We start from the raw sequence: 19637 nt of genomic DNA on the forward strand, positions 1-19637 counted from the left end.
GAGTTTAGTGATGTTATCAGGACAGAGTTTAGTCAAACTGCTGGGATGCAGGGTGGTCTGCTGCTGGTTAACATAGTGGGATGCAGGGTGGTCTGCTGCTGGTTAACATAGTGGGATACAGGGTGGTCTGCTGCTGGTTAACATAGTGGGATACAGGGTGGTCTGCTGCTGGTTAAAGCCAACAGTGGGATACAGGGTGGTCTGCTGCTGGCAAACTGCTGGGATGCAGGGTGGTCTGCTGCTGGTTAACATAGTGGGATGCAGGGTGGTCTGCTGCTGGTTAACACAGTGGGATACAGGGTGGTCTACTGCTGGTTAACATAGTGGGGTACAGGGTGGTCTGCTGCTGGTTACAACAGTGGGATACAGGGTGGTCAGCTGTTGGTTAACATAGTGGGATACAGGGTGGTCAGCTGCTGGTTAACATAGTGGGATACAGGGTGGTCTGCTGCTGGTTAACACAGTGGGGTACAGGGTGGTCTGCTGCTGGTTAACATAGTGGGATACAGGGTGGTCTGCTGCTGGTTAACATAGTGGGATACAGGGTGGTCTGCTGCTGGTTAACCACAGTGGGATACAGGGTGGTCTGCTGCTGGTTAACATAGTGGGATACAGGGTGGTCTGCTGCTGGTTAAAGCCAACAGTGGGGTACAGGGTGGTCTGCTGCTGGTTAAAGACAGTGGGATGCAGGGTGGTCTGCTACTGGTTAACAGTGGGATGCAGGGTGGTCTGCTGCTGGTTAACACAGTGGGGTACAGGGTGGTCTGCTGCTGGTTAACATAGTGGGGTACAGGGTGGTCTGCTGCTGGTTAACATAGTGGGGTCCCGGGTGGTCTGCTGCTGGTTAACACAGTGGGGTACAGGGTGGTCTGCTGCTGGTTAACATAGTGGGATACAGGGTGGTCTGCTGCTGGTTAACACAGTGGAGTACAGGGTGGTCTGCTGCTGGTTAACACAGTGGGGTACAGGGTGGTCTGCTGCTGGTTAAAGCCAACAGTGGGATACAGGGTGGTCTGCTGCTGGTTAACATAGTGGGGTACAGGGTGGTCTGCTGCTGGTTAACATAGTGGGGTACAGGGTGGTCTGCTGCTGGTTAACACAGTGGGATACAGGGTGGTCTGCTGCTGGTTAACATAGTGGGATACAGGGTGGTCTACTGCTGGTTAACATAGTGGGGTACAGGGTGGTCTGCTGCTGGTTACAACAGTGGGATACAGGGTGGTCTGCTGCTGGTTAACACAGTGGGATACAGGGTGGTCTGCTGCTGGCAAACTGCTGGGATGCAGGGTGGTCTGCTGCTGGTTAAAGCCAACAGTGGGATACAGGGTGGTTTGCTGCTGGTTAACATAGTGGGGTACAGGGTGGTCTGCTGCTGGTTAACATAGTGGGATACAGGGTGGTCTGCTGCTGGTTAACATAGTGGGATACAGGGTGGTCTGCTGCTGGTTAACACAGTGGGATACAGGGTGGTCTGCTGCTGGTTAACATAGTGGGGTACAGGGTGGTCTGCTGCTGGTTAACACAGTGGGGTACAGGGTGGTCTGCTGCTGGTTAAAGACAGCAGTGGGGTACAGGGTGGTCTGCTGCTGGTTCGGTTAGGGTGGTCTGCTGCTGGTTCGGTTAGGGTGGTCTGCTGCTGGTTCGGTTAGGGTGGTCTGCTGCTGGTTAACACAGTGGGATGCAGGGTGGTCTGCTGCTGGTTCGGTTAGGGTTAGGGTGGTCTGCTGCTGGTTCGGTTAGGGTTAGGGTGGTCTGCTGCTGGTTCGGTTAGGGTTAGGGTGGTCTGCTGCTGGTTCGGTTAGGGTTAGGGTTGTCTGCTGCTGGTTCGGTTAGAGTTAGGGTGGTCTGCTGCTGGTTCGGTTAGAGTTAGGGTGGTCTGCTGCTGGTTCGGTTAGAGTTAGGGTGGTCTGCTGCTGGTTCGGTTAGAGTTAGGGTGGTCTGCTGCTGGTTCGGTTAGAGTTAGGGTGGTCTGCTGCTGGTTCGGTTAGAGTTAGGGTGGTCTGCTGCTGGTTCGGTTAGAGTTAGGGTGGTCTGCTGCTGGTTCGGTTAGAGTTAGGGTGGTCTGCTGCTGATTCGGTTAGAGTTAGGGTGGTCTGCTGCTGGTTCGGTTAGAGTTAGGGTGGTCTGCTGCTGGTTCGGTTAGAGTTAGGCTTAGGGTCCGGTGTTTTCATTGTTGGAGTTATTGGACAATTTTATAATATGATTTGTATCCAGAGAGCTGTAGTCATTTAGAGTGACTGAAGCTTTAACAGTTTGTGTGTGTGTGTGTGTGTGTGTGTGTGTGTGTGTGTGTGTGTGTGTGTGTGTGTGTGTGTGTGTGTGTGTGTGTGTGTGTGTGTGTGTGTGTGTGTGTGTGTGTGTGTGTGTGTGTGTGTGTGTGTGTGTGTGTGTGTGTGTGTGTGTGTGTGTTGTACACAAGTGTTAAACTTCAGGGTGTAGACCTACTGAAACATTGATCAGAGGGAGGAGGGTAACCCCTCTGTCTGTCTATAGGGGACTGTGTGTTGACCTCTATTTAACCCCTCCCTACAGGATGTTACCGTATGGCTGTCTGTCTATAGGGGACTGTGTGTTGATCTCTATTTAACCCCTCCCTACAGGATGTTACCGTATGGCTGTCTGTCTATAGGGGACTGTGTGTTGACCTCTATTTAACCCCTCCCTACAGGATGTTACCGTATGGCTGTCTGTCTATAGGGGACTGTGTGTTGACCTCTATTTAACCCCTCCCTACAGGATGTTACCGTATGGCTGTCTGTCTATAGGGGACTGTGTGGGGCTGATAGAGGTTGTGAAGAACAGCTACACCATCATGCAGATCCAGTGTAAAGGAGGCCTGAAGGGGGCGCTGCAGTTCAACAGCCACACACTGCACCACTGGATCAAGGACAAGAACAGAGGAGAGGGGTGGGTAGAGGCCATCTGTCTGTCTGTTACACCTGTCTGTCTGTTACACCTGTCTGTCTGTTACACCTGTCTGTCTGTATGTCCGTTACACCTGTCTGTCTGTCTGTCTGTCTGTTACACCTGTCTGTCTGTTACACCTGTCTGTCTGTTACACCTGTCTGTCTGTTACACCTGTCTGTCTGTCTGTCTGTCTGTTACACCTGTCTGTCTGTTACACCTGTCTGTCTGTTATACCTGTCTGTCTGTCTGTTACACCTGTCTGTCTGTCTGTTACACCTGTCTGTCTGTATGTCCGTTACACCTGTCTGTCCGTTACACCTGTCTGTCTGTTACACCTGTCTGTCTGTTACACCTGTCTGTCTGTATGTCCGTTACACCTGTCTGTCTGTTACACCTGTCTGTCTGTTACACCTGTCTGTCTGTTACACCTGTCTGTCCGTTACACCTGTCTGTCCGTTACACCTGTCTGTCCGTTACACCTGTCTGTCTGTTACACCTGTCTGTCTGTTACACCTGTCTGTCTGTATGTCCGTTACACCTGTCTGTCTGTTACACCTGTCTGTCTGTTACACCTGTCTGTCTGTTACACCTGTCTGCCTGTCTGGTACACCTGTCTGTCTGTCTGTTACACCTGTCTGTCTGTTACACCTGTCTGTCCGTTACACCTGTCTGTCTGTCTGTCTGTCTGTCTGTTACACCTGTCTGTCTGTTACACCTGTCTGTCTGTATGTCCGTTACACCTGTCTGTCTGTCTGTTACACCTGTCTGTCTGTATGTCCGTTACACCTGTCTGTCTGTCTGTTACACCTGTCTGTCTGTATGTCCGTTACACCTGTCTGTCTGTCTGTTACACCTGTCTGTCTGTTACACCTGTCTGTCTGTATGTCCGTTACACCTGTCTGTCGTTACACCTGTCTGTCTGTTACACCTGTCTGTCTGTTACACATGTCTGTCTGTTACACCTGTCTGCCTGTCTGGTACACCTGTCTGTCTGTTACACCTGTCTGTCTGTTACACCTGTCTGTCCGTTACACCTGTCTGTCTGTCTACACCTGTCTGTCTGTTACACCTGTCTGTCTGTCTGCTACACCTGTCTGTCTGTTACACCTGTATGTCTGTTACACCTGTATGTCTGTTACACCTGTATGTCTGTCTGTTACACCTGTCTGTCTGTCTGTTACACCTGTCTGTCTGTTAAACCTGTCTGTCTGTCTGTTACACCTGTCTGTCTGTTACACCTGTATGTCTGTTACACCTGTCTGTCTGTCTGTTACACCTGTCTGTCTTCCTGTTACACCTGTCTGTCTGTCCTGTTACACCTGTCTGTCTGTTACACCTGTCTGTCTGTCTGTTACACCTGCATGGCTGTCTGTTACACCTGTCTGTCTGTCTGTTACACCTGTCTGTCTGTCACACCTGTATGTCTGTCTGTTACACCTGTCTGTCTTCCTGTTACACCTGTCTGTCTGTTACACCTGTCTGTCTGTTACACCTGTCTGTCTGTTACACCTGTCTGTCTGTCTGTCTGTTACACCTGTATGTCTGTCTGTTACACCTGTCTGTCTGTCTGTTACACCTGTCTGTCTGTTACACCTGTATGTCTGTCTGTTACACCTGTATGTCTGTCTGTTACACCTGTCTGTCTGTCTGTCTGTCTGTCTGTTACACCTGTCTGTCTGTTACACCTGTCTGTCTGTCTGTTACACCTGTCTGTCTCTCCGTTACACCTGTCTGTCTCTCCGTTACACCTGTCTGTCTAACTATCTGTCTGTTACACTTGTTTGTCTGTCTGTTTCACCTGTCTGTCTTCCTGTTACACCTGTCTGTCTGTCTAACTATCTGTCTGTTACACCTGTCTGTCTGTCTGTCTGTCTGTCTAACTATCTGTCTGTTACACTTGTCTGTCTCCCTCTATATATAGACTTTAAACACCTCTCTGTCTCCCTCTATATATAGACTTTAAACACCTCTCTGTCTTGTGCAGAGCTGTGATCCAGTGCATTAAAAGCCTATTCACTACCAGATAGACCTGTAACCCTATTCACTACCAGATAGACCTGTAACCCTATTCACTACCAGATAGACCTGTAACCCTATTCACTACCAGATAGACCTGTAACCCTATTCACTACCAGATAGACCTGTAACCCTATTCACTACCAGATAGACCTGTAACCCTATTCACTACCAGATAGACCTGTAACCCTATTCACACTACCAGATAGACCTGTAACCCTATTCACTACCAGATAGACCTGTAACCCTATTCACTACCAGATAGACCTGTAACCCTATTCACTACCAGATAGACCTGTAACCCTATTCACTACCAGATAGACCTGTAACCCTATTCACTACCAGATAGACCTTTAACCCTATTCACTACCAGATAGACCTGTAACCCTATTCATTCCCAGATTGACCTGTAACCCTATTCACTACCAGATAGACCTGTAACCCTATTCATTCCCAGATTGACCTGTAACCCTATTCACTACCAGGTATGACAGAGTAATTGACCTGTAACCCTATTCACTACCAGGTATGACAGAGTAATTGACCTGTAACCCTATTCACTACCAGGTATGACAGAGTAATTGACCTGTAACCCTATTCACTACCAGGTATGACAGAGTAATTGACCTGTAACCCTATTCACTACCAGATAGACCTGTAACCCTATTCACTACCAGATAGACCTTTAACCCTATTCACTACCAGATAGACCTGTAACCCTATTCACTCCCAGATTGACCTGTAACTCTATTCACTACCAGATAGACCTGTAACCCTATTCACTACCAGATAGACCTGTAACCCTATTCACTACCAGGTATGACAGAGTAATTGACCTGTAACCCTATTCACTACCAGGTATGACAGAGTAATTGACCTGTAACCCTATTCACTACCAGATAGACCTGTAACCCTATTCACTACCAGATAGACCTTTAACCCTATTCACTACCAGATAGACCTGTAACCCTATTCACTCCCAGATTGACCTGTAACCCTATTCACTACCAGATAGACCTGTAACCCTATTCACTACCAGATAGACCTGTAACCCTATTCACTACCAGATAGACCTTTAACCCTATTCACTACCAGATAGACCTGTAACCCTATTCACTACCAGATAGACCTGTAACCCTATTCACTACCAGATAGACCTGTAACCCTATTCACTACCAGATAGACCTGTAACCCTATTCACTACCAGATAGACCTGTAACCCTATTCACTACCAGATAGACCTGTAACCCTATTCACTACCAGATAGACCTGTAACCCTATTCACTACCAGGTATGACAGAGTAATTGACCTGTAACCCTATTCACTACCAGATAGACCTGTAACCCTATTCACTACCAGATAGACATGTAACCCTATTCACTACCAGATAGACCTGTAACCCTATTCACTCCCAGATAGACCTGTAACCCTATTCAATACCAGATAGACCTGTAACCCTATTCACTACCAGATAGACCTGTAACCCTATTCACTACCAGATAGACCTGTAACCCTATTCACTACCAGATAGACCTGTAACCCTATTCACTACCAGGTATGACAGAGTAATTGACCTGTAACCCTATTCACTACCAGATAGACCTGTAACCCTATTCACTACCAGATAGACATGTAACCCTATTCACTACCAGATAGACCTGTAACCCTATTCACTCCCAGATAGACCTGTAACCCTATTCAATACCAGATAGACCTGTAACCCTATTCACTACCAGATAGACCTGTAACCCTATTCACTACCAGATAGACCTGTAACCCTATTCACTCCCAGATAGACCTGTAACCCTATTCACTACCAGGTATGACAGAGTAATTGACCTGTAACCCTATTCACTACCAGGTATGACAGAGTAATTGACCTGTAACCCTATTCACTACCAGGTATGACAGAGTAATTGACCTGTAACCCTATTCACTACCAGGTATGACAGAGTAATTGACCTGTAACCCTATTCACTACCAGGTATGACAGAGTAATTGACCTGTAACCCTATTCACTACCAGACATGACAGAGTAATTGACCTGTAACCCTATTCACTACCAGGTATGACAGAGTAATTGACCTGTAACCCTATTCACTACCAGGTATGACAGAGTAATTGACCTGTAACCCTATTCACTACCAGGTATGACAGAGTAATTGACCTGTAACCCTATTCACTACCAGGTATGACAGAGTAATTGACCTGTAACCCTATTCACTACCAGATAGACCTGTAACCCTATTCACTACCAGATAGACCTTTAACCCTATTCACTACCAGATAGACCTGTAACCCTATTCACTACCAGATTGACCTGTAACCCTATTCACTCCCAGATTGACCTGTAACCCTATTCACTACCAGATTGACCTGTAACCCTATTCACTACCAGATTGACCTGTAACCCTATTCAGTCCCAGATTGACCTGTAACCCTATTCACTCCCAGATTGACCTGTAACCCTATTCACTCCCAGATTGACCTGTAACCCTATTCACTACCAGATTGACCTGTAACCCTATTCACTACCAGATTGACCTGTAACCCTATTCACTCCCAGATTGACCTGTAACCCTATTCACTACCAGATAGACCTGTAACCCTATTCACTACCAGATAGACCTGTAACCCCATTCACTACCAGATAGACCTTTAACCCTATTCACTACCAGATAGACCTGTAACCCTATTCACTACCAGATAGACCTGTAACCCTATTCACTACCAGATTGACCTGTAACCCTATTCACTACCAGATAGACCTGTAACCCTATTCACTACCAGATAGACCTGTAACCCTATTCACTACCAGATAGACCTGTAACCCTATTCACTACCAGATAGACCTGTAACCCTATTCACTACCAGATAGACCTGTAACCCTATTCACTACCAGATAGACCTGTAACCCTATTCACTACCAGATAGACCTGTAACCCTATTCACTACCAGATAGACCTGTAACCCTATTCACTACCAGATAGACCTGTAACCCTATTCACTACCAGATAGACCTGTAACCCTATTCACTACCAGATAGACCTGTAACCCTATTCACTACCAGATAGACCTGTAACCCTATTCACTCCCAGATAGACCTGTAACCCTATTCACTACCAGATAGACCTGTAACCCTATTCACTACCAGATTGACCTGTAACCCTATTCACTACCAGATAGACCTGTAACCCTATTCACTACCAGATAGACCTGTAACCCTATTCACTACCAGATAGACCTTTAACCCTATTCACTACCAGATAGACCTGTAACCCTATTCACTACCAGATAGACCTGTAACCCTATTCACTACCAGATAGACCTGTAACCCTATTCACTACCAGATAGACCTGTAACCCTATTCACTACCAGATTGACCTGTAACCCTATTCATTCCCAGGTATGACCGAGCGATTGACCTGTTCACCAGGTCCTGTGCAGGGTACTGCGTAGCCACCTTCATCCTGGGTATTGGAGACAGACACAACTCCAACATCATGGTTAAGGAGAACGGACAGGTAACACACATACCATCTATCATCATACCATCTATCATCATACCATCATACCATCTATCATCATACCATACTCTCTCCCTCTCCATCCTCTCTCTCCCTCTCCATCCTCTCCATCCTCTCTCTCCCTCTCCATCCTCTCTCTCCCTCTCCATCCTCTCTCTCCCTCTCCATCCTCTCCATCCTCTCTCTCCCTCTCCATCCTCTCTCTCCCTCTCCATCCTCTCTCTCCCTCTCCATCCTCTCCATCCTCTCTCTCCCTCTCCATCCTCTCTCTCCCTCTCCATCCTCTCTCTCCCTCTCCATCCTCTCCATCCTCTCTCTCCCTCCATCCTCTCTCTCCCTCCATCCTCTCTCTCCCTCTCCATCCTCTCCCTCCATCCTCTCTCTCCCTCTCCATCCTCTCTCCATCCGTTCCCTCCATCCTCTCTCTCCATCCTCTCTCTCTCCATCTCTCTCTCTCTCTCTCTCCACCCTCTCCATCCGCTCCCTCCATCCTCTCTCTCCCTCTCCATCCTCTCCATCCATCCTCTCTCTCTCCCTCTCCATCCATCCTCTCTCTCCCTCTCCATCTGCTCCCTCCATCTCCATCTTCTCCATCCTCTCTCTCTCTCTCTCCCTTTCCATCTGCTCCCTCAATCTCCATCCTCTCTCTCTGTCTCTATCCTCACTCTCCCTCTCCATCCTCTCTCTCTGTCTCTATCCTCTCTCTCCCTCTCCATCCATCCTCTCTCTCTCCCTCCATCTGCTCCCTCCGTCTCCATCCTCTCTCTCTCTCCCTCCATCCTCTCTCTCACTCTCCATCCTCTCACTCTCCATCCACTCCCTCCATCCTCTCTCTCTCCCTCCATCCTCTCTCTCTGTCTCCATCCGCTCCCTCCATCATCTCTCTCTGTCTCCATCCTCTCACTCTCCCTCCGCTCCCTCCATCTCTCTCTCCCTCCATCATCTCTCTGTCTCCATCCTCTCTCCCTCTTCATCCGCTCCCTCCATCATCTCTCTCTGTCTCCATCCTCTCACTCTCCCTCCGCTCCCTCCATCTCTCTCTCCCTCCATCATCTCTCTCTGTCTCCATCCTCTCACTCTCCCTCCGCTCCCTCCATCTCTCTCTCCCTCCATCATCTCTCTCTGTCTCCATCCTCTCACTCTCCCTCCGTTCCCTCCATCTCTCTCTGTCTCCATCCTCTCACTCTCCATCCACCCCATCCACTCCCTCCCTCTCTCTCTCCCCCAGCTGTTCCATATAGACTTTGGCCACTTCCTGGATCATAAGAAGAAGAAGTTTGGCTATAAGAGAGAGAGAGTTCCCTTCGTTCTGACACAGGACTTCCTGATTGTCATCAGTAAGGGAGTCCAGGAGTGTACCAAGACCAAAGAGTTTGAGAGGTACAAGATACACCGTACACATACAAACAGTACACACACAGAGAACACACCCCCTGTTAACCCCCCCTTCCCCCCAGGTTCCAGGAGATGTGTTACAAGGCGTACCTATCCATCCGACAGCATGCCTCTCTGTTCATCAACCTGTTCTCCCTGTTGCTGGGCTGTGGCATGCCTGAACTACAGTCCTTTGATGACATTGCTTACCTGAGGAAGACCCTCGCCCTGGAGAAGAGCCAACAGGTAATACAGAACCCCTGACCCCTGACCCCTGACCCCTAACCCTACCTGAGGAAGACCCTTGCCCTGGAGAAGAGCCAACAGGTAATACAGAACCCCTGACCCCTGACCCCTAACCGTACCTGAGGAAGACCCTCGCTCTGGAGAACAGCCAACAGGTAATACAGAACCCCTGACCCCTGACCCCTAACCCCTAACCCTACCTGACAGACCCTCGCTCTGGAGAACAGCCAACAGGAAGACCCTTGCTCTGGAGAACAGCCAACAGGTAATACACAACCCCTGACCCCTGACCCCTAACCCTACCTGAGGAAGACCCTCGCTCTGGAGAACAGCCAACAGGTAATACAGAACCCCTGACCCCTGACCCCTAACCCTACCTGAGGAAGACCCTCGCTCTGGAGAACAGCCAACAGGTAATACAGAACCCCTGACCCCTGACCCCTAACCCTACCTGAGGAAGACCCTCGCTCTGGAGAACAGCCAACAGGTAATACAGAACCCCTGACCCCTGACCCCTAACCCTACCTGAGGAAGACCCTCGCTCTGGAGAACAGCCAACAGGTAATACAGAACCCCTGACCCCATCTGAGGAAAACCATCGCTCTGTAGACGAGCCAACAGATAATTTAAAAAAACTGACCCCTGACCCCTGACCCCTAACCCTACCTGAGGAAGAGCCTGTTCCATGGGGATTCAAATGAGAGCCTGGACTTTCCAGACAGCCAACAGGTAATACAGAACCCCTGACCCCATCTGAGGAAAACCATCGCTCTGTAGACGAGCCAACAGATAATTTTAAAAAACTGACCCCTGACCCCTGACCCCTAACCCTACCTGAGGAAGAGCCTGTTCCATGGGGATTCAAATGAGAGCCTGGACTTTCCAGACTTCTGCATGGTTTTCTGTTCTGCCTGATAATGAATCACCCACCTGGTGTTCCAGGTCTAAATCAGTCCCTGATTAGAGGGGAATCACCCACCTGGTGTTCCAGGTCTAAATCAGTCCCTGATTAGAGGGGCATCACCCACCTGGTGTTCCAGGTCTAAATCAGTCCCTGATTAGAGGGGCATCACCCACCTGGTGTCCCAGGTCTAAATCAGTCCCTGATTAGAGGGGAATCACCCAGCTGGTGTTCCAGGTCTAAATCAGTCCCTGATTAGAGGGGAATCACCCACCTGGTGTTCCAGGTCTAAATCAGTCCCTGATTAGAGGGGAATCACCCACCTGGTGTTCCAGGTCTAAATCAGGCCCTGATTAGAGGGGAATCACCCACCTGGTGTTTCAGGTCTAAATCAGTCCCTGATTAGAGGGGAATCACCCACCTGGTGTTCCAGGTCTAAATCAGTCCCTGATTAGAGGGGAATCACCCACCTGGTGTCCCAGGTTTAAATCAGGCCCTGATTAGAGGGGAATCACCCACCTGGTGTTCCAGGTCTAAATCAGTCCCTGATTAGAGGGGAATCACCCACCTGGTGTTCCAGGTCTAAATCAGTCCCTGATTAGAGGGGAATCACCCACCTGGTGTCCCAGGTTTAAATCAGGCCCTGATTAGAGGGGAATCACCCACCTGGTGTCCCAGGTCTAAATCAGTCCCTGATTAGAGGGGAATCACCCACCTGGTGTCCCAGATCTAAATCAGTCCCTGATTAGAGGGGAATCACCCACCTGGTGTCCCAGGTCTAAATCAGTCCCTGATTAGAGGGGAATCACCCACCTGGTGTTCCAGGTCTGAATCAGTCCCTGATTAGAGAGGAATCACCCACCTGGTGTCCCAGGTTTAAATCAGGCCCTGATTAGAGGGGAATCACCCACCTGGTGTTCCAGGTCTAAATCAGGCCCTGATTAGAGGGGAATCACCCACCTGGTGTTCCAGGTCTAAATCAGTCCCTGATTAGAGGGGAATCACCCACCTGGTGTTACAGGTCTAAATCAGTCCCTGATTAGAGGGGAATCACCCACCTGGTGTCCCAGGTTTAAATCAGGCCCTGATTAGAGGGGAATCACCCACCTGGTGTCCAGGTCTAAATCAGTCCCTGATTAGAGGGGAATCACCCACCTGGTGTTCCAGGTCTAAATCAGTCCCTGATTAGAGGGGAATCACCCACCTGGTGTCCCAGGTTTAAATCAGGCCCTGATTAGAGGGGAATCACCCACCTGGTGTCCCAGGTCTAAATCAGTCCCTGATTAGAGGGGAATCACCCACCTGGTGTCCCAGATCTAAATCAGTCCCTGATTAGAGGGGAATCACCCACCTGGTGTCCCAGGTCTAAATCAGTCCCTGATTAGAGGGGAATCACCCACCTGGTGTTCCAGGTCTGAATCAGTCCCTGATTAGAGAGGAATCACCCACCTGGTGTCCCAGGTTTAAATCAGGCCCTGATTAGAGGGGAATCACCCACCTGGTGTCCCAGGTCTAAATCAGTCCCTGATTAGAGGGGAATCACCCACCTGGTGTCCCAGGTCTAAATCAGTCCCTGATTAGAGGGGAATCACCCACCTGGTGTCCCAGGTCTGAATCAGTCCCTGATTAGAGAGGAATCACCCACCTGGTGTCCCAGGTCTATATCAGTCCCTGATTAGAGGGGAATCACCCACCTGGTGTCCCAGGTCTAAATCAGGCCCTGATTAGAGGGGAATCACCCACCTGGTGTCCCAGGTCTATATCAGTCCCTGATTAGAGGGGAATCACCCACCTGGTGTCCCAGGTCTAAATCAGTCCCTGATTAGAGGGGAATCACCCACCTGGTGTCCCAGCTCCCTGATTAGAGGGGAATCACCCACCTGGTGTTCCAGGTCTGAATCAGTCCCTGATTAGAGAGGAATCACCCACCTGGTGTCCCAGGTCTGAATGAGTCCCTGATTAGAGGGGAATCACCCACCTGGTGTTCCAGGTCTAAATCGGTCCCTGATTAGAGGGGAATCACCCACCTGGTGTCCCAGGTCTAAATCAGTCCCTGATTAGAGGGGAATCACACACCTGGTGTCCCAGGTCTGAATCAGTCCCTGATTAGAGGGGAATCACCCACCTGGTGTCCCAGGTTTAAATCAGGCCCTGATTAGAGGGGAATCACCCACCTGGTGTCCCAGGTTTAAATCAGTCCCTGATTAGAGGGGAATCACCCACCTGGTGTCCCAGGTCTGAATCAGTCCCTGATTAGAGGGGAATCACCCACCTGGTGTCCCAGGTCTGAATCAGTCCCTGATTAGAGGGGAATCACCCACCTGGTGTCCCAGGTTTAAATCAGTCCCTGATTAGAGGGGAATCACCCACCTGGTGTCCCAGGTTTAAATCAGTCCCTGATTAGAGGGGAATCACCCACCTGGTGTTCCAGGTTTAAATCAGTCCCTGATTAGAGGGGAATCACCCACCTGGTGTTCCAGGTTTAAATCAGTCCCTGATTAGAGGGGAATCACCCACCTGGTGTCCCAGGTTTAAATCAGTCCCTGATTAGAGGGGAATCACCCACCTGGTGTCCCAGGTCTAAATCAGTCCCTGATTAGAGAGGAATCACCCACCTGGTGTCCCAGGTCTAAATCAGTCCCTGATTAGAGGGGAATCACCCACCTGGTGTCCCAGGTCTAAATCAGTCCCTGATTAGAGAGGAATCACCCACCTGGTGTCCCAGGTCTGAATCAGTCCCTGATTAGAGGGGAATCACCCACCTGGTGTTCCAGGTCTAAATCAGTCCCTGATTAGAGGGGAATCACCCACCTGGTGTCCCAGGATTAGAGGGGAATCACCCACCTGGTGTTCCAGGTCTGAATCAGTCCCTGATTAGAGAGGAATCACCCACCTGGTGTCCCAGGTCTGAATCAGTCCCTGATTAGAGGGGAATCACCCACCTGGTGTTCCAGGTCTAAATCAGTCCCTGATTAGAGGGGAATCACCCACCTGGTGTCCCAGGTCTAAATCAGTCCCTGATTAGAGGGGAATCACACACCTGGTGTCCCAGGTCTAAATCAGTCCCTGATTAGAGGGGAATCACCCACCTGGTGTCCCAGGTTTAAATCAGTCCCTGATTAGAGGGGAATCACCCACCTGGTGTCCCAGGTTTAAATCAGTCCCTGATTAGAGGGGAATCACCCACCTGGTGTTACAGGTTTAAATCAGTCCCTGATTAGAGGGGAATCACCCACCTGGTGTTCCAGGTCTGAATCAGGCCCTGATTAGAGGGGAATCACCCACCTGGTGTTCCAGGTCTGAATCAGTCCCTGATTAGAGGGGAATCACACACCTGGTGTCCCAGGTCTGAATCAGTCCCTGATTAGAGGGGAATCACCCACCTGGTGTTCCAGGTTTAAATCAGTCCCTGATTAGAGGGGAATCACACACCTGGTATCCCAGGTCTGAATCAGTCCCTGATTAGAGGGGAATCACCCACCTGGTGTTCCAGGTCTGAATCAGTCCCTGATTAGAGGGGAATCACCCACCTGGTGTCCCAGGTTTAAATCAGTCCCTGATTAGAGGGGAATCACCCACCTGGTGTTCCAGGTTTAAATCAGTCCCTGATTAGAGGGGAATCACCCACCTGGTGTTCCAGGTTTAAATCAGTCCCTGATTAGAGGGGAATCACCCACCTGGTGTTCCAGGTTTAAATCAGTCCCTGATTAGAGAGGAATCACCCACCTGGTGTTCCAGGTTTAAATCAGTCCCTGATTAGAGAGGAATCACCCACCTGGTGTCCCAGGTTTAAATCAGTCCCTGATTAGAGGGAATCACCCACCTGGTGTTCCAGGTTTAAATCAGTCCCTGATTAGAGAGGAATCACCCACCTGGTGTCCCAGGTTTAAATCAGTCCCTGATTAGAGGGGAATCACCCACCTGGTGTCCCAGGTCTAAATCAGTCCCTGATTAGAGAGGAATCACCCACCTGGTGTCCCAGGTTTAAATCAGTCCCTGATTAGAGGGGAATCACCCACCTGGTGTCCCAGGTCTAAATCAGTCCCTGATTAGAGGGGAATCACCCACCTGGTGTCCCAGGTCTATATCAGTCCCTGATTAGAGGGGAATCACCCACCTGGTGTCCCAGGTCTAAATCAGTCCCTGATTAGAGGGGAATCACACACCTGGTGTCCCAGGTCTATATCAGTCCCTGATTAGAGGGGAATCACCCACCTGGTGTCCCAGGTCTAAATCAGTCCCTGATTAGAGAGGAATCACCCACCTGGTGTCCCAGGTCTGAATCAGTCCCTGATTAGAGGGGAATCACCCACCTGGTGTTCCAGGTCTAAATCGGTCCCTGATTAGAGGGGAATCACACACCTGGTGTCCCAGGTCTAAATCAGTCCCTGATTAGAGGGGAATCACCTGGTGTCACCTGGTGTCCCAGGTCTATATCAGTCCCTGATTAGAGGGGAATCACCCACCTGGTGTCCCAGGTCTAAATCGGTCCCTGATTAGAGGGGAATCACCCACCTGGTGTCCCAGGTCTAAATCAGTCCCTGATTAGAGGGGAATCACCCACCTGGTGTCCCAGGTCTAAATCAGTCCCTGATTAGAGGGGAATCACCCACCTGGTGTCCCAGGTCTAAATCAGGCCCTGATTAGAGGGGAATCACCCACCTGGTGTCCCAGGTCTAAATCAGGCCCTGATTAGAGGGGAAACAATGAAAAATGCAGTGGATCTGGCCTGGACCAGATTTGAATTTTCCTGCCCTAATGTGTAGTGAAGTTACGACATGCATTTATATTTATTACGGATCCCCATTAGCTGTCCCTCTGTGTGTTATAACCTGTTATAACATGTTTGTGTCACCAGGAGGCTCTGGAGTACTTCACCAAGCAAATGAACGATGCTCACCATGGAGGATGGACCACTAAGATGGACTGGATCTTCCACACCATCAGACACATGCCCAACGAACACTGACCCCCCCCACACACACACACACAGAGAGAGAGAGAGAGAGTCAGTCACAGAGAGAGAGAGAGAGAGAGAGAGAGAGAGAGAGAGAGAGAGAGAGAGAGAGAGAGAGAGAGAGAGAGAGAGAGAGAGAGAGAGAGAGAGAGAGAGAGACAGAGAGAGAGACAGACAGAGAGAGAGAGACAGAGAGAGAGACAGAGAGAAGAGAGAGAGACGGAGACAGAGAGAGTGAGACAGAGAGAGAGACGGAGAGAGAGAGAGAGAGAGAGAGAGAGAGAGAGAGAGAGAGAGAGAGAGAGAGAGAGAGAGAGAGAGAGAGAGAGAGAGTCACACACACAAAGAGAGAGAGTCACACAGACACACATTTAAGATGAAGATGCAATAACCAGTATGTTACTACCAACAGTAGCTAAAACATTCTGACACACGTTCCCCCTCCCATAAACACACGTTCCCCCTCCCACTCAGGGCTCTATTGTCCCTCCAACAGGACGATAATGGCCTGGTACTCAGGGCTCTATTGTCCCTCCATCAGGTTCTAATGGCCTGGTACTCAGGGCTCTATTGTCCCTCCATCAGGTCCTAATGGCCTGGTACTCAGGGCTCTATTGTCCCTCCATCAGGTCCTAATGGCCTGGTACTCAGGGCTCTATTGTCCCTCCATCAGGTCCTAATGGCCGGGTACTCAGGGCTCTATTGTCCCTCCATCAGGTCCTAATGGCCTGGTACTCAGGGCAGTATTGTCCCTCCAACAGGACGATAATGGCCTGGTACTCAGGGCTCTATTGTCCCTCCATCAGGTCAATGGCCTGGTACTCAGGTCCCCTCCATCAGGTGGCCTGGTACTCAGGGCTCTATTGTCCCTCCATCAGGTCCTAATGGCCTGGTACTCAGGGCTCTATTGTCCCTCCATCAGGTCCTAATGGCCTGGTACTCAGGGCTCTATTGTCCCTCCATCAGGTTCTAATGGCCTGGTACTCAGGGCTCTATTGTCCCTCCATCAGGTCCTAATGGCCTGGTACTCAGGGCTCTATTGTCCCTCCATCAGGTCCTAATGGCCTGGTACTCAGGGCTCTATTGTCCCTCCATCACGTCCTAATGGCCGGGTACTCAGGGCCCTATTGTCCCTCCATCAGGTCCTAATGGCCTGGTACTCAGGGCAGTATTGTCCCTCCAACAGGACGATAATGGCCTGGTACTCAGGGCTCTATTGTCCCTCCATCAGGTCCTAATGGCCTGGTACTCAGGGCTCTATTGTCCCTCCATCAGGTCCTAATGGCCTGGTACTCAGGGCTCTATTGTCCCTCCATCAGGTCCTAATGGCCTGGTACTCAGGGCTCTATTGTCCCTCCATCAGGTCCTAATGGTCTGGTACTCAGGGCTCTATTGGTCCTCCATCAGGTCCTAATGGTCTGGTACTCAGGGCTCTATTGGTCCTCTAACCACTCTGAAGTCAATGCAAATACAATTTTAAATCACATTAAATACTGATCATCAAAACAGTACCGTATTTTTAAAAACTCACCTCACTGTGATGATGAATTTGAAGAAAGATGTTCAACAACAGGTTGAAACTGAGTGGAAAACCTGGTCCTTGTGGATGAAAAAGTACAAATGGATAGTTAGCTAGCTAACTATTGTAACGGCAACTAAAGTTGGGCTTGTATACATGATGGATTGCAGACCAGGTGCCGTAGACTGTATAGTTTGCAGTGCGGTTAGCCTAGTTAGCCAACTAGCATGCTAGCTCGTTGAGAAGCACTCAGAAGTATATTAGAGGTGATTATAGGCCTACTATATATGAGCCCAAGACCGGAACAACATCTGAATTAAAATAATGATTGTTCCCTTACACAATACATAGCCTATTGCATATTACGCACGGCAGAAAAACTTTTACAATTAAAAAAAAACTGATTTAAGATGTCTTTGGTACATAATTGGTCTAGCCTATACTCCAACATTAAACACATTCTAGTAACGGCCTTTGAATGTGGACAGTATTCTTATCCATCCTGGGTGGACTGGTGACGCTACGCTGCAGACGTTATATCCTGGGACACGTAGAGGCCTCTGGATGCTGTTGGTTCATTCATTGTGCAAGGTGGCTTACAGAGGTAACCTACAATTATAGTGAATTTGTATTTGATTTGGAATAGCCTGGTAAAAAGGGCAGTTTTATACTTTGATCATTAATAGTCTTGACACCTTTAAGCTAGAGAATATCTCACCCTTTCCTCAAGGAGGGGCTGTCAACAGCTTAGTTCAGTATGTTTCGTTGTGAAAACATGTTACTATCGATGTTCTCCAATGGATTTCACTTGGTTTCCCAGATTTAAGTACTGGGTAGCTGTAGGAACAGGGTAGGAGAGCCCATGGCATACAGAGTACTGGGTAGCTGCAGGAACAGGGTAGGAGAGCCCATGGCATACAGAGTACTGGGTAGATACAGGAACAGGGTAGGAGAGCCCATGGCATACAGAGTACTGGGTAGCTGAACAGGGTAGGAGTGCCCATGGCATACAGAGTACTGGGTAGCTGAACAGGGTAGGAGAGCCCCATGGCATACAGAGTACTGGGTAGCTGCAGGAGCAGGGTAGCTGCAGGGGCATACAGAGTACTGGGTAGCTGCAGGAGCAGGGTAGGAGAGCCCATGACATACAGAGTACTGGGTAGCAGGAACAGGGTAGGAGAGCCCATGGCATACAGCGTACTGGGTAGCTGTGTATACAGAGTACTGGGTAGCAGGAACAGGGTAGGAGAGCCCATGGCATACAGCGTACTGGGTAGCTGTGTATACAGAGTACTGGGTAGCAGGAACAGGGTAGGAGAGCCCATGTTATACAGAGTACTGGGTAGCTGAACAGGGTTGGAGAGCCCATGGCATACAGAGTACTGGGTAGCTGCAGGAACAGGGTTGGAGAGCCCATGGCATAGAGAGTACTGGGTAGCTGTAGGAACAGGGTAGGAGAGCCCATGGCATACAGAGTACTGGGTAGCTGTGTATACAGAGTACTGGGTAGCAGGAACAGGGTAGGAGAGCCCATGGTATACAGAGTACTGGGTAGCTGTAGGAACAGGGTAGAAGAGCCCATGGTATACAGAGTACTGGGTAGCTGCAGGAACAGGGTAGGAGAGCCCATGGCATACAGACTACTGGGTAGCTACAGGAACAGGGTAGGAGAGCCCATGGTATACAGAGTAGAGTGAAATGTGTTCCCAGACATTCCTATATGGAATCAGGCGGTGTTGATGTCTGCCACTGAAAAGAGGATCACAGCTGCTACTATTAGCCCCATGTTCTGCTATTAAACCAGAGTAGGAACAAGGACCAGGGGAAGTGGAGCCCCCATGTTCCTGTACACACAGAGGACGTGTTTATCCTCCTGGTCATTCTACATCCAAACTCATTTTACATATCAGTAAAGACAAGATTATGTTCAGAATAGGCTGCACGCGTTCTCTCATCGAGTGATCATATTTTCACCCATCACATGGAGACAAGGAACAGAGTGCAAGCTTGTTATGCGAATTTCTCAAATCATAGTCCCATACACACACACACTGTTTCTGCCTAGAACATATTACTCTCCCTCTCTCTCAGAATACAGACACACACACACACTGTCCCTGCCTAGAAAATATGACTCTCTCTCTCTCTCTCAGAAGACACATACACACTGTCCCTGCCTAGAAAATATG

General features: G+C 49.5%; 1 protein-coding gene across 1 annotated transcript in view; it reads left to right on the forward strand.

The window, feature by feature from the left end:
* Nucleotides 1–15948, forward strand: part of zgc:158659 (uncharacterized protein LOC791141 homolog) — a 78907-nt gene extending 62959 nt beyond the window's left edge. The window contains 5 exon segments of the mRNA XM_046329101.1: nt 2737–2907; nt 8331–8448; nt 9680–9831; nt 9909–10071; nt 15831–15948. Of these exon segments, the coding sequence (XP_046185057.1) occupies nt 2737–2907; nt 8331–8448; nt 9680–9831; nt 9909–10071; nt 15831–15941 (715 nt within the window). The 3' untranslated portion in view covers nt 15942–15948.
* The last annotated feature ends 3689 nt before the right edge of the window (nt 15949–19637 follow it).

Source organism: Oncorhynchus gorbuscha, linkage group LG25 (assembly GCF_021184085.1).
Source record: "Oncorhynchus gorbuscha isolate QuinsamMale2020 ecotype Even-year linkage group LG25, OgorEven_v1.0, whole genome shotgun sequence".
In the NCBI taxonomy this organism is placed as follows: Eukaryota; Metazoa; Chordata; class Actinopteri; order Salmoniformes; family Salmonidae; genus Oncorhynchus; species Oncorhynchus gorbuscha.